We start from the raw sequence: 23,650 nt of genomic DNA on the forward strand, positions 1-23,650 counted from the left end.
AGGGTGGGAGGAAGGAGAGGATCAGGAAAAGTAACTAACGGATACTAGGCTTAATACCTGGGTGATGAAATAATCTGCACAACAAATCCCCATGACACACATCAATTTATGTAACAAACCCACACATGTATCCCTGAGCTTAAAATAAAACTTAAAAAAAATTGCATCATGTTTTTACCCAAATGTATTTTACTACTGGTAGGACCTAGTTACCATTGAAATAAATGCCTCATAAATAACCACTAGTCATGTTGAAAGTTGTACTTAACTATGCTTTTCTCTTTGTGTTCAGATTCTTCTAGCAGCCACTTCAAATTTTTTATTCCTTTAAAGCAGGCTCTTAATTTTTCTCTAAGCCAGGCTGTAGAAATGAGAAAGCATAGAGGATTCACAGTGGGAAACTTTTACTTGCTTCTTAACTTCTCTTTGTAATCAAAAGCAAAAGCTGGATTAAAAAGGTAGTAATTGTCCTCATAATGTGAGATCAGAAAAAAAAATCATTAAAATTCTGCCTTAAATACTTGAGAAGGCTTCCAACAGGAGGCAAAATTTATAGACAAAAAAAATATTGAAGCGTGTCAAAACACTCAGTACTAACTGTTATACTTTGAATATAAGTGTTTACCTTTTGTTGGGCACCAGTTGACTCTCAACACATAATACATGTAGAGATCATTAGAACAGAAAGGATGCAGAGGGGTATAAACTGGTTGGTGCTATTTGTTGCAAAGATAGTTTCCGTACATAACTAGCATAAGCTGTTTGCAGAAAGAATGCGATAAAATGAAATGTCATTATTAATATATATCCAAGAAAACATGGATTAACCATAGTTCTGAAAATATTCTTTTCAATATTTTGTTCCAAAATTCTTTAAAGTAGCAACTATAGTCACTAAAATGTACACACACACTCAGAGACAATATACAATAATAGATACAAAAATCATTTTTATATTAAATTACAGCTTGATTCATAGTTATTGTTTCAAGTAGTAATGCATTTCTAGAAGTAATGATCATGTATCTACAAAACTTATAATTTGGGAATTTTACTCAATATTAAAGCATTCTTGATATAATTTAAAAATAAAAATTGTTAATATTTTTAATTTGTTTAATTAAATCTGTGCTAATCTGTGCTTCTTAATGACTATCACAAGACAACTAAAGATGGGCATGGCAATTCTGTAGCTAAAATAAATTGTGCTGAAAAATTTATTTCAGGAAAAGTCCACTGGATTTCGAGTTGTAACCGGTTAACATAATTGGTTTGGTGTATTTTTTCTGTACAACATAGTAGAGGCAAGGTGAAACATAAAATGTGAAATATGCAGAAAACAAATCTAAGAAATTATCAAATATGTAGTTATTTAAAAATATGTTTTACCAAGAAAAATATTTAAAATCATTTTAAAATGTAGCCATAAAATTAAAAAATAAGTTTTCTGTGCATGTTAATATTCCTAGTGAATAGTAATTCTTTATTCTAATTACACATCTTCTAAAAAAATACATTTTAGAAAGATTGCCCACATAATGTTATGCCAAATCTCGGCATTTATTCTAAGATGATTATATTATCTAATTACCATTGTAATGTATAACTATAAAAAGCACAACCAATTCAAATGGCCTGGGACCTAATAACAGATGCGGAAGGTTAGTGAAGAGATTCCAGGGTAACTTAGTAGCAATTGTATTTCTAAATGGCAGAATAGCCAATGTTCGCATGCTATTTTTAGAACCAGATGTCCCATTTTCTCCTCTATAATTTAATGAGGAACTAGAAGCTGAAATTCAGGAATGTAAATGGGAAATTATTAATAATTCTTACATGATACTCTACACGATGCTATTACTTTTATAATGTTCTCACTTTCTGTAAGTTTGTATCATTAAACAAAGACACAAATACTGTCTGCAGATTTCAACTTTCAGTGTTTCTATTTAATTGAATAATGTTTTACTTATTTATGTATATGTCTCTATAAGAGTGTATGTGTGTGTTTATGTTTCTGTGTGGTTTTGCATGTGTACACATATATGATATATGATAGAGACATGTCATATGCATAATGTAAAACAGACTGTAAATATCCCCTGTCTTCTTTTTTTTGAGATGAAGTCTCACTGCAATGCCCAGGCTGGAGTGTAGTGGCATGATCTTGGCTCACTGAAAACTCCATCTCTCTGGCTCAAGAGATCCTCCTGCCTCAGCCTCCTGAGTAGCTGGGACTGCAGGCTTGCGTCACCATGCCTTGCTAATTTTTGTATCTTCAGTAGAGATGAGGTTTCACCATGTTGGCCAGGCTGGAACTCCTGACCTCAAGTGATCCACCCACCTCGGCCTCCAAAAGTGCTGGAATTATAGGCTTGAGCCAGTGTGCCCAGCCTTTCCTATGTTCTTATTACTCAGGAAGCATTGAAATAAAGGGAATATGGATAAATGTAATTCAAGGTTAGACTGTTTACACAAAGGAATGGACGAGATGTTTGTGACCCGTTTTTATCTGATTATCTGTCTCTATTTTGGGTGATGCAACAAACCAAAGAATAAGTTTGGGCTGAGCTCTTCTCTAGTAGGATTATCCAATTGCAAGATCATTTCTGTTCACTTTGACAACACAAAATACTGATAATTTTAATAAGTGTGACTTTAGGTTTAAAGATTAGATACAATGTAACAGAATATATTTCTGTTTCCTGTAATCAGATAACGAGGTGTCAGCCAGTGATAACACTGCAGATTATGCAACATTTAACACGTGTGTGTGTGTGTGTGTGTGTGTGTGTTGAGGGGGTGATGGATTATATGTTTAATCCAGGCCTTAATCCAAATGCATAAACCATGTTTGGCATTGCAACTTGTGATGGTACCAAAAACCAAATAACTCTTTATTGGATATTTACATTATTTCACTCCTCTATGTTGATATTTAAGTCAGAATAGTCATTTGAGTTATTTCTAACGTGGTCAAGATTGAACAAAGTCAAAAGCAAGATTCACGTCATAATGTAGAAAACTTCATGTCTGTGAATGCCAGCAGGAGACCAAAGGGCAGTTTTTACATGGATGCAGAATTGGTAGATGTTATCCTAGTCTTCTCTCATGGTAATTGACAATGACACAGTTGATAATTCTCCTAGTTGGTAAGAATTGTCTGAAAACCAAAAGGAAAGCCAGATCCAGATTTCAATAATGTTGTCTAGCAACAGACAGAAATGTGTACGTTGGCAGAAATTTTGAGCAGTAATATTTACACTGGTCAGTTTAAATATTATATTTAATTTTAAAATTTACGAATGATGAAATAATTCAATACCAATGTGATCTGAAAAAGAGAGCTGATAGAATTTTACTTAATTGCTGTTTGGTCAGTGAACTTCAGATTTTCACTTCAACTTCCCAAACAAATCTTATTCCTTCGGAGTCAATATGTTTCCCAGCATAAAGATGCATTTTACCCAGTCCACTGTGCTAGTGTTCTCTGAAGCCAGCCAGCGCTGATCTCACCTCACCTACAATATAAATCTATCAGTGAATAAACAGCATCATTTTTATTCCAGTGCCGATGACACACTACGTGTCATTTTGGCAGTTAAATAATTTATCTCTCTTTTGGGTGCAATCTGCCAGGCTTATTATAACTCTACTTCTGATATTCATTTCATGCTTAATAGTTCTTTGCCTCATGAGGATGCTTGTCAATCAATTAAATTGAAATGTCATTCTGACCTTTTATTGGAAAGAATTTTCTCTTTTTTCATTTCATCACAAGCTTTTTTCCCTTTTATTCAAATTAAAAGCCTTAATTACTAGTATTCAGAAACTTTATACCACTTAACCTTACAAAACTATATGGGTTATCAACATTACTGACACTGTATCTTTATCTTTACAGAGGTGATCCAATTGAGTCTGCCAGAAGATCAGAAACTAAGCATCACTGCAGCAACTGTGGGACAAAGCGCCGTTCTGAGCTGTGCCATTCAAGGAACCCTGAGACCTCCCATCATTTGGAAAAGGAACAATATTATTCTAAATACTTTAGATTTGGAAGACATCAATGTAAGTACATAAATAGAGTTGCTTTATAATGTATATATTTCACGTGATCTACTCTAGACTTGTGATGTCTGGGGAGCTTAATGAATATTGGATGTAGACTAAAAGAGAATTATTGGAACATTGCTACTTACTGAGAGGTGCACTATAGGTCCTTTGGAATTACCAAAATTATTTGTATTGGTGTGGTAAAAAGGTTATATGGCAATATATTGGTGAGAAAATAAATTGGTACAAAATCGTTACAGAAAATATCTATTAAGTTTTAACATGTGAATATTCTTATCCTATAAATCCACATCTAGGATTTATTCCTATTAATAAACCTATATGTGTATTCAAGTAGATATGTATGAAATTGTTCACCTTCACAATTTTGTAAAAGGAAAAATTAGAATGCCATCAATAGGAAATATGATTGTATGAGTGTATGTGTGTTTGTATGTAATAGGAATGTACAGCCATTAGAAATCAGTGAGGAGGATTTATATGTGCTAACATTAAAATATATTATTTATATATGTTTATATTTAAAATATCCTATTATCTTACAGAATGCTTCTATGCATCTAAAAATATATGTTGTTAATTTATAGAAAATTTGTAAAACTATTTCTATGAAACAATTCAGTGTTGGTTTTAAGGATAGGGATAGGATCAGGATAGAATTAGTCTTACTTCCAAGAGATATTCTTTGTCACTTTTTGCATTTCTAACGTTTGCATATATTGATTTTAAATAAGAAAGAATTTTAAAAACTAATACTTGGCATAGTTACTTATTAATAATGTTCTAACACCTATGAAACACATTCTAGAAAGATCACAGATTTGTGTGACTGGAATCAGGGTCGTGGCTTTCACTGAAATAATTACAATAAGTACAGGAATACAATACTCTGATTGGACAGTCTGGGGTCATGTGTTCACTGGGCCGAGATGGACTATACCAACTCCCATGAAGTCATCTATGTTATTATTGAGTAAGAGCTGGATACTTTCTCAATAGATGAGTAGGTCAAGAAAAAAAAAAAAAAAAGCTCTCAGAAGCTGTTGTACGCTATTAGTCTTGGTTAATCATCTCTAGAAATGTTTTTATGTCAAAGGTCTGACTCTCAGAATATCTGTAATTATCAACAATCTTTATTTAACACTCTTAGGCTTAAGGTTGAGAAACAGTCTTTAGCTTGTGACAAATCGGAAGACATTAAAAGCGCTTTTTGCTTTCAGTATGTCATAATGTATTCGAAACAAGAAATATTAAGCAAAGCAAATATACATTTTCCCAGCATGAAAGAACATGTTTTTCTACTCAGGTTCAGTTTAAGAAATTAAGAATTTAAAATCAATAAAGTACAGCTTCGAAAGTGCAACAAAAAGCAAAACCAACTCAAGGGCAATCATCTGTTCCTTCCATGCTATCTGTTTCAAGGGAGCATCGAAATGTGAACACTATCTTACAAGATGAGAAGTAAAAATTATGTGCTTATAGGGTATCTGTGGAAATCAGGTGGGGCAATCCCTTACCTTAGTGATTTTGAAGTGTCACGTTCTCTTTCATATTTTTTAACATCACTCAAAAAAGCCACACCTTTCCTCTTATTCTTTGCTGCTTCCTAAAGAAACCCTAAAACACAGGCCTGAGATCCAAGCCCAAACTCCTAATTGTTACATCTTCCTAATATTTTTGCTTTATGTTCTAGAATATATCAAAAACACAGAGCTTCTTCAACTTTTATCATTTTTTATTTTGATGGAGCTTTTCTAAGTTTGCATATATGTGGAAACTTGTCTCAAATACTATCTAGAGAATAATGCTTAATTCTCTAAGAAACTAAGAACATTGAACTATCTCAGGAGCATTTAAGCTACTTTGAGAGACAACTTGCGGATTTGCTTAATGGGTTGTCATTTCTACACTCTATCTTTTATTTTTTACTGCCATCCATACTCTTAAACTTCCCACTATTGTTTTTAATAAACCTAATATATTCAAGGGTACCGTGGTCTGAAAACCACAAAAATAAATATTAGCTCATTTAAATAATTTTCAGAATAACTTGAAAGTATATGCTATAAGTGATATTCTCTGGACAACTTGAAAAGTGGACTTTATTGTTGTTGTTGTGGTTGTTTTTTGAGATGGAATCTCGCTTTGCCTCCCAGGCTGGAGTGCAGTAGCAGGATCTCAGCTCACTGCAACTTCCACCTCCTGAGTAGCTGGGATTACAGATGTGTGCCATCACACCCAGCAAATTTTTGTATTTTTGGTAGACATGGGTTTTGACCATGTTGGCCAGGCTAGTCTCAAATTTCTGATGTTGTCATCAGCACTCCTTGGCCTACAAAGTGCTGGAATTACAGGTGTGATCCACTGTGCCTGGCCAAAAGTGGATACATCTTTGTACATGGATCTGAGAAATCATTTCATTTCCATCCTAATACTTCACTTTGTTTCAGAAATTCAAAAATTTCTCGAAAAATGATCACTGGATAAGTCAGGTCTCTAAAATATATATAAATATTAAGTAAGTTCTTGTATCAATAGATTTATTTTTATTGGATAAACTTTATAGAACAGATACATTTTGAGAATTTTAAAAACGTTTTCAATATTTAGAAAGTTTCAGTTTCATTTTGAGTCCTATTTAGTTAAGCTGAACAAACATTCCCAATCTATAGTGTACATAGAACTATCAGCCTCTCAAAATTAAAACAGCAAAGTACAAAGATTTCTTTCACAGAGGAATATTTATTCAATTTTCCAATATATTCCTAGTGTTTTGTTTACGTACTATAATATCAACAGTCAAATTATCAAAATAACTATATAATGTGATAAATGTTGTAAAATTTCACTGTGTTTTGTTCGATATTTATGCTTAGAATCTGTGAATAAGGGCTTTACTATGTAAATAAACAACATATGTATTTATTTATTCATTTTTCAGCACTGTCTAGTGGATATTTGATGTGTTTTCTGGTTACCCAGCACCTTTGGAACAGACCTTTAGTGTTTTGCAGTTCTTACCCCATTAGTTTTGCTGTCAGAGTTGGAAACAAAAAATCTTACTTGCTTAGTCCTCCTTGTAGTTAGGGAGTAGATATATAAATAAGGATCTAACAAAGAAACCAATGAACAAGATTCTATTTCATGAATAAGAACAGGAAAATGCAGGTGTTTTACAAAATGTATACTCCCCACCATTCTTCCTGTGACAGAGGACAACAGTGACAAAAGCTCTGGAGTTGTCCAGTGCTTAGCTACAATGGGGTCTCCAATAGGCCAGCTTCAATATGTGGCTTGGACATCTTTGCTGGCATTTTAGAACCCAAGCTTGATGCTCTGCTCCCTTGAATGTTCTATGAGCTTCCTAATAGCCTTTATTAAATTTCTTGCCTGCTTGAAACTAGCTGGGATGGGTTCTGTTGTTTGCCATTAAGAATGTGGTCCAATTAATTTGAGATTTAATTACATTTAGAAACATCTATAATTCTATTTGTGTAAAATGAATTTTTCATTGTTAGATATGGATTTCTTATGTGTGAATAGACTTTCAAAAAGGTCATATGTCAGTCAGTTTATATACCTTATAAGTACATTATCTATTTGTACAAAAATTGATTTAATTCCCATTAAATTATATAAAGTTAAATTAATAAGTGCGTTTCATGTCAAAAGAAAGCAATGACAATTTGCAATATCCTTTTTGACTTCTAATATGTTTATTAGGTAGGATTAAATATATAGTCACCTAGACAATACAAAAATACACTCTGATTGCAAACAATTAAAATAATATAGATATATTTTAAAAACATAACTGCCACTCATTTTTATATCCCCTCATTTTTATATTTGCCATATTTAATTAAAAATATTTTCATGTAATTCTTGAGTGTAGAAGAAATCCCATGTGCATACATTTACTCCTTTCATGCATTTCATATATGATTTTATTTCTTTAATTGGATGGGTTAATATTACTTCATTATCTCATTACCTCATTATCTCACTAGTCCTAAGAAAAACAACTCCATTAAGCAGGGATTTTTGCCCATTTACATGGGTGAACTTCTTTTTTTTTTTTTTTTTTTTTGGTCCTGTAAATGGTCTTTTTCGTTGCCCAGGCTGGCTTGCAGTGGTAGAATCACTGTGCGCTTGAACTTCTGGGCTCAAGTGATCCTCCCACCTCAGCTTCCCAAGTAGCTAGGAAAACAGAAGTGAGCCACTGAACCTAGCTATTTTAAAATTTTTTTGTGGAGATGGCTTCTAGGTTGCCCAGGCTGGTCTTAATATCCTAGCCTCAAGTGGTCCTCCTGCCTTGGCGTCTCAAAGCTCTGGATTTACAGGCATAAGCCACCATGTCTGGCCTAAAAATTTATGATAAAAGAGATAGAGGTACGTAACTGTTTAGCCAAGGTTACTGAACTAAATGGCATTACATGCTAGAATTTTTACATATCCTCAAGATTAGGAGTTTAACTACTGTGTACAAGTGAGGCAATCACAGTTTTATGGTGCTCTTTGGAAAATACATCCCAAATAATTCTAACTTTTATATGCTACAGCTAGATTTGCTATACTGTGCTATTATGTGTGGGTCTGATTGATGTTCAATTGATATTTTAAGGTTTTCATTTTGTCTCTTTTATATGTTGCATCATATGCATAAAAGCATACCAGCAAACTACAGGAGCCAGTATGACACTGGTTTACAACAAGGGCTATAGATTCAAACTATCTGGATTCCAATTAATCTTCAGTCACTTTGGAATGATGTGATCTCAAGAAAATTATTTAAACTCTCTGTGCCTCAGCACCCTTATCTGTAAAATGAAGATAACAATAGAATTAATTCATTTTTTGATGAGAATTAATGAGATAAAACACTTTAAATCTGTTAACATTGTATGAGGAACATTGCAAGTTTTATATGAAACTACATCTGCATTTTCTCTTTCTTTTCCTTTCTTCCCCTCCCTGCCCCTTTCTTCTCTTCCTCCTTATATATTATTCAAGGAGTTACAGATGCCATTAACCTACCTTAAACAATAGGAATTGACTATTAGGTTACGTATAATACCAAGAAAGATGGGAAATTCACAGGAAATGCTGGAACCAAATTTTATCTAGTTATAGTAGTCACTGGAAATAGAGAAATGGAAGAATTTCTTTTATTTTTAAATTCAAAGAAGGTTTGGGGATCATGCTACCTTTTCTCTTGATTAGCAATCTTTTAATAATCCCTGCTCTAAAAATCTGCCATTGTATTCACTCAGCTGAATGAATCTGCCTGTATTTCTGTTCTGAATCCTCTGTATGCCCACATTTCTAAAAAAGCAAAATGCCTTATTTTGATTTGGTTCTTGGTTTGTGAGTTCCTTTGGTATAGGAAACTGAATTAAGGAAGCTGAGGTGAGCATAATGACTAAGATATAGTATTGAGAGAAACCTGAAGAGAAATTAAAATAGAATTGGTTGTCAGGATTGGCAGTCAGGTGTGAAAGACGAAGAGAAGCTGAAATGTGGAACTGTTTTGGATGTGTTCACATGACCAAAAAAGTTGTCGGTGAGGAGTTGCATAGCAGAATTTGTTTTGCTTTGTTTGTTTTTACTTGAGAGAAATTAGGTCTAAAAATTTTAGACATTACTATCTGCATTGTATTTCTAATATCTATAGTTGCTCACCATTCAGTAACTTATGTACAGTCTAGTCTAAATTCAATATGTAAATCAAATTATGTCATATTAAAGTAGATTTCAATTTTAGTTTTGCCACTTCTTAGTTACATGTCTACAATGGATTTGTAAAAGAAATTTAAACTTTACTTTATTCCTTTGTAATAAGGAAGTTGTCATAAAATTTAATGTTATACTGTGTGTTCAATAAAATATATGTTATTTCTTCTGTCTCTGTCAATTAGCAGTTTGATTCAATATGGCATTGTTGATCATGTTTAATACTAAATATAAGCTCCAAAAAAATTTCTTTGTAGAAAATGTTACGTGATTTATATTAATATAGCTCAACCACTTTACAGGTAGGGTTGCTAGACAAAATACAGAACTCCCAAGTAAATCTGAATTTCATATGTACCATAAATATTTTTATTGTATTATACACTCTTACAATAATCATTCGTGCTTATCTGAAATTCAACATTAATTGAATTCTTCGAATGCTATATTTTATCAGTTTGGCACTCTATTTACATGAAACTCAAATTGATTACTATATATTTTAAGCAACTTTCCTACAAATAATAATATGGCTTATACCACTGAGATCTAATGTTTGAACTGTCAAGATATCATGTGAATTTTATCTGTTACCTTAGTACATTTGTATTGTTTTCTTATTGATCCTCTTAGAATTTTCTTCTCTCCATCTAACTAAATTGTGTTATTATTAGTTTCCAGCATTGAGTAGAATAGATTGGAGGAAAAATAAGTTAAAGTTATAGGACTTTATTATTTATAAAACATACTGTATTCGGCTGTCATGATTTTTGCTCCATAAAGTATCCAGATCTCAATCACTTATTTCTTTCTCTAGCATTCCAAGACCATAGCTTCCATCCACAAGATAATCTCAGGGTTCAAGCGGGCTTCTGGAGCCCCAGCTATCAACTATATTCTATCCATCTGTATTCCAGTTCCGTAGCAGTACCAAGCAGGTGAAAGATAAAGGATGCTTACTGTTGCTGTTAAAAAGAATCTTCCTTGATATCCCATAATCCAGGAAGACTCTATTTATTTAAAGGTCTCTGGCATGCAATAACTACAAAAATCATAGCAGTGAGGCTAGTAAATATACTCATTTAGCTAGGCACACTACTTACCATTCTGTTACGAAGGAAGAACAGAAGAATGGATATTTAGTGACAACAAGCAATGTTTACTACTATTTACAAGACCATCAAAGAGAGTATAAACTGTCTCATACACACACACACACACACACACACACACACACACACACACATATATGTATTTTGCTTTTCTGAATTGATTAAATATCATTATCTAATGTATTTCAAATCTAAGCAACTCAGCATACCATTTTTATACCTTTGGTAAACTGAACCAGCCTTCAGTTTGTTTGTTGTTTGTTTTGCTTTTATAGGCCTTTTCTTAAATAAGCCTTATTTGTTTGTTTATTGACATTCAGATTGATGTGTTTTTATGCTAAACTTTTTTTTTTTTTTTTTTTTTTTGGTAAGGACTGAGTTTATTTCTGCTGTCAAGGAAGAAAAATACAACAGGTTTTATGAGAACCTCGACTGTCTAAAAAAGAAGTATAAACATCAGTTTCATAAACAGTTTGAGAAAAGGAATTGGCAGACATACTAATTTAAAATTAAAATTCTGAGTCCACATGTAAATTATAAGATGCTGAATTATCTTTCTCATTAGATCGGTTTTAAGATTTTTAATTAGATCAAATTTTTGCCTCTAGTCATCTGAACATCTGGTTCAGATGTTCTGTTGTGTAGTTGTTTGGGCTGTTAACAGGTCAATATAGTTTGCATTAGAAATTTTGTTCTTTGCATATCTGACTCTAGTAGCTATTTTTTGAGCTGCTCTCATCAGCCTGGACCTATTGATGTCTTTGTGTTTATTGAAATTTTCCAAAAGTTGTAGAATATCCCCACTATTGCTAGAAGAACATGTTCTTCTTAGCTTTTGTCCATAAAACCTACTGTTATATGCACATTCAGGAGACAATTAGTAAATGAAAAAGATGTGGCATGTATGAATTTAGACCCCAACTTTCCAAAAAATCATGTCTCTAATACCATAAGACAGGCATCTTCTTAGTATTGCTACCAGAACCTAAATTTGGTGCCCGTCAGTGCATAGACTGTATATGTCAAAGGAGGAGCATTGGCAATTTTGTATTCAGAGTTTTGCATTATTTTTCTTAAAGAGCACCAAGCCCAAATTGTGTAAACATGAAACCTGACAAATCTTGGATTTATTCTTATCTTACAGCAAATTTGTGCATTAGGTGTCATTTTTAGAACCATGAGGATCAGTAATCATGAAAGAAGCGCTAGAGATGTTTTTCTCCCCAATTCACTTCTTCTTTTTTAAAAATTGAGGCAAAAACACTTAACATAAGCTCTACCTTTTATGAAATGAGAAAAGTTTCCTTGTCCCCCTTCCAGGGCATGCGGTGGAGTGTGGCTCACTTCTTCAGTGCCCCACTGCTCAGATCTCTAAGGGAGCATACTGATGGGCAGGCTGTGGGATTCTATCCTCATGGCAGTGTCCAGGGGTGAATGCTTACAGCTGAAGCCCCACTGGGATTGTATTACAGGGGGCTCTTTTCGTTTTGCAGTCTATAGGCATCCTGTGGTAACCAGCTCAGCTGGACCCTCTACCTTGTCATAAGGACAGAGGACTTTCTGTATCCCGAGGTTTTTGCCTTGGTATACAAGAATAATCGGATCACACATGGGCTTGGAGAATGAGTGCAGGTTTTATTGAGTGGAAATAACTCTCAGCAGATTGGGGAGCCAGAAGGGAGATGGTTTTCCCCTGGAGTCAGGCTGCTTGGCGGCCTGGGCTCTCCTCCAACTGCTGGAGCAAAACTCTGTCCTTCTGCCAGTCGGTGGCCTGCACTGTGCCCGGGCCTGCTAGTGTGCAGGTGCCTGTCAGTGTGTTTCTCTCAACGTCCAGCTGCCTGTGTGTCTGCCTGCTAGGGAATTGGGGGTTTTTATGAGCACAGGATGCGGGTGTGACAGGCCGGATGGTTTTGGGAAATGCAGCATTTGGGCAAAAAAACAAAAATGGCTGTCCTCACGTAGGTCCGTAGGGGTGGAGCCCTGGCCGGGACCCAAACCCTCCTCTACACAGCACTTCCCTTTCTTCTCGCTTTCCGTATCATTTAAAGGACCACGTTTTTTCAGTTGGACACAGGGAGGGGAGCATCACACACTGGGGTCTGTCAGGGGGAAAAAGGGAGGAACAGCAGTGGGTGGGGAGTTGGGGAGAGATGACATGGGGAGAAATTGCAGATATCTGTGAGGGGGAGGAAGGCAGCAAATCACACTGCCATGTGTGTACCTATGCAACAATCTTGCATGTTCTTCCCATGTACGCCAAAACCTAAAATGCAATTTAAAAATTTTTGTAAGTGGACCACATTTTTCTCTTCTCAGCACTCCCATATAATTAACACGTTTTGAAGTGCACAACACAGTATGTCAACGATCAGCATGATGTTTTATAGCAGATCTCTAAAACTTATTTATTTTGCATTGCTGAGACTTTATACACTTTAAGAACAACTCCCTGTTTCCCCTTCCTGCAGCCCCTGGAAACCGCCATTCTACTCTCTGTTTCTATGCCTTTGACCTTTTTCGATTTCTCATATAAGTGGAATCATGAAGTATTTATTTTCTATAACTGGATAATTACCTTCAGCATTATTTCCTTCATGTTGATCTATATTGTTACTTAGGACAAGACATTCTCTTCATTTTTAAGACAGAATTATTTTATTATATATATTATATCCATTCATCTGTTGATGGACACTTATGTTATCTCCTTTCTTGACTATGGTGGATAATGCTACAATAACGTGTGTGTAGCTATCTCTTTGAGTTAATGATTTCAATTATTATAAATATACTGCAAGTGGGATTGTTGTATTATATAATAGTTCCATTTGTTAATATTTTGAGGAAACTCCATTATGTTTTCTATAGTGGATACACAAATTTACATTCCTAACAGTGTGCATATCCTTGAAAACACACACACACACACACACACACACACACGATAGCAAGTATTTTATATTTATAGACAGACAGATATTTCTCCTAACGTGAGGTGATATCACACTGTGCTTGGGACTTAAGTTCCCCTGATGACTAGTGATGTTGAACATTTTTTCAAACACCTGTTGGAAATGTGTTTGTCTTTTTTAGAAAAATGTCTATTCAATTCTCTTACTCTTTTTAAATTTTTTTGTGTGTGTATGTGTGTGTGTGTGTGTGTGTGTGTCTGTTGTTGAAACACAGAAAAGGTATTTGACAGAATGTAATGCTTTCACCATAAAAACTCTAAGCAAACTAAGTATAGAGGGAATTAACAAAATAAAATCACATATAAAAATCCTACCCCAAGCCAGGCGCGGTGGCTCATGCCTGTAATCCTAGCACTTTGGGAGGCTGAGGTGGACGGATCACCTGAGGTCAGGAGTTCAAGACCAGCCTGACCAGTATGGTGAAACTCTGTCTTTAAAAAAAAATACTACCCCTAACATGGTACTCGATGTTGAAAAATACAGCTATTCTTCTACGAGCAGAAACAGGGCAAGAATGCAAGTCTCAACACTTCTATTCAACATAGACTGGAAGTTTTAGTCAGAACAATTAGGCAAGTAAAAGAATTAAAAGGCATCTAAATTATAAAGGAAAAAGTAAAATTATGTATGTTTGCAGAAGACATGATCATATGTGTAGAAAACCCTAAAACTACACTTACATCTCCCCAACACATTAGAGGTAATAAATGCATTTAGTCAAGTTGAAAGATACCAAATTAACATATCTCAGTTGTTGATTTGAGTGAATCTATTCAATAACAATAAATCATCTAAAAAGAAATCAGGAAAATAATTCAATTTATAATAGAATTAAAAAAAATACTTAGGAATAATCTCAACCAGAGAAGTGAAAGACTTAAACATTTTTAAAAAAATTAAAAAACATAAGAAGACACAAATAAATGGAAAGACATTCCATGTTCAGTGAATGGAAAACTTAATATTATTAAAATGTTCATATTATTCAAAGCAGTGTACAGAACCAGTTTAATCTTTACCAAAATCTTAATGGGATTTTTTTTTTACAGAAATAAAAGCAAGAATCCTGAAATTTATATGGAACCACAAAGGACCCTGACTAGCTGAAGTAATATTAAGAATAAAACAAAACTAGAGTAGTTTATTTTCTTACTTAAAAACTTACTACTAAGCCACAGTAATTAAAACAGCATGGCACCAGCATAAAGACAGATATATATTGACATATGGAACAAAATACAGGGTCTATGCATGGATGTTCAATTGATCTTCTAGAAGGATGCCAAAAATACACACTAGATAAAATATCATTTCTTTAACTTATTGAGAGAACTGGATATGCACATGCAAAAGAGTCTTGTTGGACTTCTGTCTTCCACCTTATACAAAAGTCAGCTCAAAATGAAATGAATACCTAAATAAAGATCTGTCACTATAAAATTCCTAAATGAAAACACAGCCTGGGGGAATGCTCATGGCATTGGTCTTGGCAGCGGTTTCTTGAATATGATGCCAAAAGTACAGACAACAAAAGCAAAAATAGGTAAGTGAGAGTACAGCAAACTGAACAGTTTCTGCATAGCAAAGGAAACAATCAATAGCGCATACCACTCAATTGAAAATAATAAATAAAAATACTAATAATAAAAACAATAGTAACCTGGTTAAAAGATGATCATTTGTAAGGGAATTCTCTTTCTGCAACTTATTTGGAGTGGCTCATAGCATATACGGTTGATCTCTATTAAAAGCAAAGTATTCTGTTAAAAAGAAAAACACAGAGAGATAATAAACAATTGAAAGTATAATTTCAATTCAACCAGAATTCAATTGCAGGTGAGGCAGCTCACCATATTATTTTCTTGTTTGTAAAAAAGTAGATTTTCTCTAGTACGTAGCCAGAAAAATTAGCAATGGGCGGAAACATAACAAAACATAATAACTAAAATTTTCATGATCTATATGAATTTTGAAGGTCATTACATTCTTAATATCTTATTATTATATTATTCTTTTATTTTATTCATAAAAAAGATTTCCAAATATGTGCTCTACTTCAAAATTATAAGTCATATACTCAAGTCATAACTAGATTTCAGAGACTGAGAGATTTTAATAGTTGAGGCTCTTAACTGAACGACTGAACTTTAATATTTAAAGCCATGTAAAAATACAACTTTTCTCCTTTAAAGTATAAATTTAAAGTCTGTACACATACATACATTCATACATGTACATATATATATATATATATATATATATATATATGAAAGGGCTATTTTTGTCCTTTAGGCTATTCATTGCTGACAGAACCCAAATTTTATAGCACTGATAAAAATAATACACAAAATTGTTTTTTAACATTTTAGAAACCTAGCATGTTATTTTTTAATATAGTGTGTATTAGAGGACACCATCAAACTCAAATATTTAAAAATATAGCTGTTGACTTTTTTCTTCTCGAGGCTATAAATAAAGTACTTCTTATTCCACTTCAACTAAAATTGTAGAAATTTAATATTTTTTAATAGAATACAACATTTACCATATAAAATTTATAACTGATTCATTTTTAATATAGGCCTGAGGACATTGTGGCTCTTAAAATCCAAGTGAAAGCAGAGAATAGTTATGATTCAAAAGCTTCTAAGCCAAATAAAGCAGGGAGTACTGGCATGGCTGAGGAAGTTGGATTTCTTTCACAAATTTAAAACAAGCAGCATGCATTAATTTGCTGCCAAAATACGGAAAATTAATGCACGTTTTGTAGGTTCAATAGTAATTATTAAATAAGATAAATGGCATGTAATCATAAATATTGTCTAACAGTACACTGTTTTAAAATGAATATTCTTTCTAAATTACTTTTTTTTCCTGGGGATTTATTAGAGTTCTGGGTATTTTAATTCACTTCTCAAATAAGTCTTAAAATCAGTAATTTAAAATGTATTTTTAAAAGTCTTTATTCATATTGTTTTAGAACTTACTGGTAAAGATAACAATATATAAAAACACAATGTCCATGTGTAAGTGAGTGGCAGAAATATTTACAAAGGAGTTTGTGGTGTACCTGGTAATTTTAAGTTTCATTTCTAAAATTATTTTTAAATATTATTTACATTCAAAAGGAATATTAATATAGAAACATAATTTTACCATGACTTTCTTTTCTTTAAATAAGAATTTTGGCTAAATGACTCTATATATTTATTTTTAAATGTATGAAGCATGAGTTTTTATTTATTTTTTGCATATCCTTCTGAACTCATGGCTGCAACTGCTATGTTTACCCTGAGAAATTCCAAAGTTAAGTCTCACTTGCAATTTGTCTTTTTAGTCTCAATTTTTCATCTGAATATGCAAAATTCTTAGAAATATTTTTATCTTCAAACCTATGCTAGCAGTATTTCCTAGTTAACATCCACATAGCTGGAAAACTCAGTCTGGCCAGGTTTTAACCCTCATTTTTTCCTCATATCTAATCTGTCACAAAACCTTGTGAATTTAACTTTTTCATTTATCTCAAATTCTTTATGTCCTCTCATTTCCCCTGTAGCTGTCTTAGTTTAAGGCCTGTCATTTCTCACCTTCAAACTTTATCCTTGCCTACTGCAACTGCTTCTTCACTTCGAACCTGCACTTCATATCATAGCCAGAGAAATCTTCATAAAATTTACATGCGACCATTTCACTTTTCCCTTGAAAATCCCTTAATGGCTTCTTGTAGCGTTCTGAAAAAAAAATTAAAATCTTTAGCTTATTCCAGAAAACTTATTTCTCTGTTAATTCTTCCTAATATTCTCCCATATTCACTCTTTACTGCAAGCTCTTCGTAACACAAGCTGTTCTCTGATTGTGTTGTTTTATTACTGCTGTTCTTGAACACATTCTTCTCTCTCTCTCTAATGAAAAACCTTCTCTTGTTTTTATCTACCTAAATGCAGCATGTCATTTAAAAGTAAACAAATGCCTCTTGTGCCTGTACTTGCTCTTTTTTTTAAGTTATTTCTCCAAAAACTAGAGTACTTGTTGCATCAGAATGAAACTATTACTGTTCTCTCTTTTCTTCTCTGGACTAGAAATTCTGTGCAAAGAACTTTTACCAATTCAACTTTGTGTCACGATGTTTGCACTGTACTCACACATAGTGGGTACTCAGTATTTTTTAAATGCACAAATAACAAGTCATGTAGTGATGGTTCTTATATTTGAAATTATGCATGGTTGAATTGTTTTGAATTACCTTATTTAAAATTTTGTTGATTTTATTTTCTTATGGTAGCCACGTGCAGAATTATCAATCAACTGATGTTTATTGGCAATCAGTCATTTAAACCTAGCACAGATCAACAATTTCTAGATTCAATTTCTTTAATAACAGTTTTCATTAGGCGTATTGATTTTTTGCTACATTTTCAATTTAATCTCCCATCATATGCAATAAAGTAGGCAAGAAAAAGATGAGGGGAAATACATACATGATCATTGTTTAATCGTCATGCATTTAACAAATATTGATTTAACTGCTACGCTTTTCTAGGCATTCAGTTAAATACTAAAGATAAATTGTAAGAGATATCATTCCAGTCTTCAAAATCTTACTGATTGAAAACTAAAAAAATAGAAAGAAGAAAAAACAACTCCATTACATTTAATAATGCAATATAAAACAGTTTCAGAAATATTTACACTATATAATAACCAGAAAAGGAAATCAAATATAATTGCTGAAGACCAAAGTACACTTCTAAGAACACACTGGTCTTTCAGTTTAGGTGATAGCAAGGTGAAAGAGTGTAATAGATCATTGTTCCTGGTAAGGAAACCACAGACTTGAGAGAGCTTGGTACATTCAGTGAAGTTCAAAGTCCATTCTTATGTCTAAGCATAAAGTACTATTGTGAACAAGAATAGGCTTGAATATGAGAACTAAACTCATTTTTGAATCTGAATATTGAACTGTTCATTTATATTTAAAACATATAACACAATAACAGCATTTAATGAATACTTAATGCTTTTCAAGCATTGTAAATTATCATTTAAAAAATATTAACTCATGTATTTAGCAAAACAGGACTTATATAAACCAACATTTCTACGTCCATACACAAGGGGAATGTTTAAATTGAGTTTTTCCAATTTTTAAATTGTGGTTGAATACACATAACATAAAAATATACTGCTTTTTTTTTTTTTTTTTTTTTTTTTTTTTTTTTTTTTTTTGCGATGGAGTTTCTGTCTTGTTGCCCAGTGCAGTGGTGCAATCTTGGCTTACCACAATCTCTGCCTTCCAGGTTCAAGTTAGTCTCCTGCCTCAGCCTCCAGAGTAGCTGGGACTACAGGCATGTGCCAACATGCTTGGTTAATTTTGTATTTTTAGTAGAGACTGGGTTTCTCCATGTTGGTCAGGCTGGTCTGGAACTCCTGACCTCAGGTGATCTACCCACCTCAGCCTCCCAATGTGCTGGAATTACAGGCATGAGCCACTGTGCCTGGCCCACTTCATTTTAAGTATGAGGGACAGTGGTATTAAACACATCCGTAATGCTACACAACCATCTCCAGCATTCATCTCCATAATTCTTTCCATCTTGTAAAACTGAAGCTCTATACCAAGGAAACACGAATGCCCCATTCTTCCTCTTCATGCTGCTTTCTGTCTGATTTTTCTTACTCTAAGTAGTTCATGTAAGTAAAATGATAAAGTATTTATTTTTTCGTTCTTATTTCACTTAGCAGAATATCTTCAAGACTCATCCCTTGTCTTATCAAATATAAATATTTAATTGTATTTCCTTATTGGATTGAAATTTTATTAAAATGTAATTTTCTTCCTTAAATATTGTAATGGTTTAAAATTTAATTTCTATTTTGTCTGATATTAGCATAGCCATATTGCTGTATTTTGGTTACTATTAGCATATCTTCTTTCTTCTTTTCATTTCAATATATTTGTATCTTTCTAAAGTGAGTCTCTTGTAGAAATCTCATGTAGTTATCATGATTTTATACATTTTGCCAATGTTGTCTTTTGATTGGAAAGTTTAATTCATTGCCATTTAAAGTAATACTTACATGGTGAAGGGGTACAAATTTTATTTGAGCAAGGTAAGTTCTGGAAATCGTTTTTGTGCATTACCAGAACAATATGCTTATAATAGACAATGTTGTATTGTATACATAAAATTTGCTAAGAGTGTCTTAGAAAAATTTAAGAGGTCTTATGTGATCTCACCACACACACACACACACACACACACACACACACACACTCACACACCCACAAAATGTAAGGTAATGGCTATGTTAGTTAACTTGACTGTGGCAAATATTTCACAATGTATACATATATAAAATCATCAAGCTGCATACCTTAAACATATACAATTTTTATTTTTCAACTATATCTTTGTAAAGTTGAAAACAATTACTGGTGAGGAAAAACTTTATTTCTCATTTTTCTATTCGTTTTCCATATGCCTTAGAGCTTTTTTTATGTCATTTCTTGCATTATTATCTTTTTTGTGCGTAGTTGATATTTTGTAGTGAGAAATTTTAATTCTTTTCTCATTTTCTTTTACATATATTCTATAGTATTTCCTTGTGGATACCATAGGAATTCCATTTAACATTATCAACTTAAACCACACTAATTTGAATTTTACCAACTTTAATAACTTCAAAATTCTACTCCTTTAACAGCTCCACCTACACTTTTAGTTGTCAATATCATAAAATCACATCTTTTTATATTGTGTACCACAAAATATAAACTCATACTTAATTCAAATTAATTAGTCTCAATAAGTTATATAGAAAAAGAAATGTGCAGTTACAAATGAAAGTTGTAATAATTTGGCTTTTATCATGTAGAAATTAAAAAGTGGAGCTACAGTGCACTATTACAACAAAACTAGCTTTTATAATTGTCCTTCCATTTATCTTTATTAAGATCCTTATTTCTTTATATAGATTTCAGTTACGGTCTAGTAAACTTTCATTTCACCCTGCAGAGCTCCCTTAAGTATTTTTAGCAGGACAGAACAGATCTCAAATTTCCTCAGATTTTGTTTATGTGAGGATAACTTAATTCTTCTTTAATTTGAAGGAGCTAAGCCAGAAATAGGCTTATTACTTGGCAGATTATTTCCTTTAGCACTCTGAATATATTAACTTACCATGTTCTGACCTTCAGAATTTCTGATTAAAAATACTGCGAACAATTATAGTAAGGATCTCTTGTATGTAATGCATTGCTGCTCTCCTTCTGCTTTCAAAATTCTCTCTTTCTTTTGGCTCCTGAAGGTTTGATTGTAATGTGTTTTGGTGTGTGACCCTTTGAGTTCATCTTATTTGGAGTATGTTGAGACTCTTGGATGTTTAGATTCATGTCGTTTATTAAACTGAGGGAGTTTTCAGCCATTATCTTTCAAATATTTTCTCTTCTTCTTCCTCTTCTTCTTTTGAAGATTCCACAATTCATATGCTGAAACTCTTGATGGTATTCTACAAATCACGTAGGCTTGGTTCACTTTTGTTCAATTATTTTTCTTTCTGTTCTTGAGGCTCGGTGATTACTGCTGTCTTACGTTCAGGTTCGCTGATTCTTTTTTCTTGCTGTTACAATCTGGATTTGAATACTATTAGTGAACTTTGCATTTTAGTTACTGTATTTTTAGCTCCAGAATTTCTTTCTGGTTTCTATTTAAGTTTCTTAATTCTTTGTGGATGTTCATTTGCACATGCTTTTCTTGACATTCTTCACATCTTTCTTAGGTCTTTGAGAATCTAGAAAACAATTGTCTGAAATCTTTGTTGCATAGATCTGATATCAGGTCTTCTTCAGGGATATTTTCTGTTGATTTACTAGTTTCCTTTGAATGAGCCAGGCTTTCCCATTTCTTCATATGCGTGCTATATTTTTATAGAAAACTACACAGTTGAATCTAATACTGTATGTAACTCAAAATCAGATGCTTTTTCTTCCCTGGAATTTTCTTCTTGTTGATGTATTTATTTATTGTTTTAGTTTGTATTTATTGTTGTAGGCTATCTGTGTGAAAAGATCTGTCTGAGATGTAAGATTGAATTTCTAAGAATTTTTCTGAGCCTGTACATTCTTCTAGGCACATCCAGTCTCTTTCTAGTTTTCTCTGTATTTAAGCTTCCTTTGAAAATTCTTATCTTTAAAGTCTGGTTCCAAAAAGGTGAAGAAGGAAACAATGAAGGAAGCAGGGAGGAAAAGGGCACTGAACCTTTAAATCCTCTGCAAGTTACTTTAGCTGAGGAAGGGGAGCTTGCAACATGGAGCAAACCGTGGCCACCCACTTCATCATCTGAACCTGTGGGATCAGAAGCAGCAGAGTACAAAGCCCCATATTTCAATGACAGGATCCCCTTTCCTAACCATGGCTCCTGCAAGCTGTGTGAAAGCTGCTCCCAGAAGCCGCGCTCAGCTGCCGGCCAGGGAATGGGGGGCTGCTGTGACAGTAATAGCTGAAATTGATGGAAATTCATCTCAGATTACCTTCCAAGCCTTCCACAGACTCTAGAATTTAAAAACAGTTACATCAGGCAAAGGCTGTCAGTGCAGTTATTATCTAGGTGTAGAGTCAGGTTCCTGGTGCTTTGTACTCCACCATCGTCTCAAAATTCACTTAAATTGATTTTTAACTCTGTAACTACAGTAATAATTTATGTTTTTTGTAGCATATCTTCCTCCGGATACCTGGGTCATATATGTAATTAAATTAAGCAACACCTATATTAAGAAACTTTTCAGTTCCATAGCACAGAAGAGCAAGAACCACGGAAAGAATACTTAGCTTATGCAAAGTGATCTTGCCAGTCCCATCAAGTATATAATCATCATTTCACAATAGACTTTTCATTACCCTTTAATTACAGTTAGCTTTCTGCCTCACATTTTTAATAGTGCCTAGATTGTCAGAGATATATCTGCTCCAAAGTTACTTTTTTTTCAGAACTAAGAGGAAAATTATAGTGCTTTAGTTGCTTAACAACCAACCACCAGAATTCAAAATGTTAAAATTTTCTTACATGATTAAAGGCACAAGATATTATGAATAATATTTAATATAGAAAGACAACCAATTACTTTATGTTTGATTCTTATTTGCCTTATCTTGCCCCTTTTGGTACAGTTTTACTCTAAATAGTTTCACCGATTTTTATGTTCTTTAACAGTATCCATATACACCATTAACAGTATAATTCTGAGTATTCAATACTTTAGGGACAGAAATTTAAAAATATTAGAGGTGATTAATCAGAAGAGAAAATAAATTATTTAGTGATATCCAATTTTACCTTTCCTTCAAGGATATTTTTTTTCTGTCAATTAGCAGAGTTTTAGAATACAATGGATGCTATCATATCTTTTCTTCCTAACTAGATATGTTATTAAAATTACATGAGGGAACAAAAACACAAATAACAGAAAAAATGATTTGTTTCCCTCTTAAGGAATTTGTTGATGCAGAGGTATATGAAATCAAAGTTGGATTAGAAACATGTTTGTTGGCAACTGTTTGCAAATGACGGCTTTTTACTCCTGAAAATGAATTGTATTTATGGTGGATATGCCTAGTAAACATTCTCCAATTATAGCCAATGTTCAAGTATCTTTATACTGACATTATCATGATAAATAACATTTCTTTCAGTGGAGAAAATGCAATATGATTTTGTTACAACTTTTATCTAAGCATAATGAATCAGTAGTGGTTCATA

At 33.1% G+C, this 23,650-nt stretch overlaps 1 protein-coding gene across 5 annotated transcripts in view; it reads left to right on the top strand.

Annotated features, from left to right (window-relative positions):
- Positions 1-23,650, top strand: part of FSTL5 (follistatin like 5) — a 790,158-nt gene that overhangs the window by 510,075 nt on the left and 256,433 nt on the right. For all 5 annotated transcript variants that reach the window (XM_074396781.1, XM_039479107.2, XM_039479105.2 and 2 more), the window contains one exon: positions 3,905-4,071. In XM_074396781.1, the coding sequence (XP_074252882.1) occupies positions 3,905-4,071 (167 nt within the window). The remainder of the gene's footprint in view (positions 1-3,904; positions 4,072-23,650) is intronic.

The sequence above is a fragment of the Saimiri boliviensis genome, chromosome 3 (assembly GCF_048565385.1).
Source record: "Saimiri boliviensis isolate mSaiBol1 chromosome 3, mSaiBol1.pri, whole genome shotgun sequence".
Lineage (NCBI taxonomy): Eukaryota > Metazoa > Chordata > Mammalia > Primates > Cebidae > Saimiri > Saimiri boliviensis.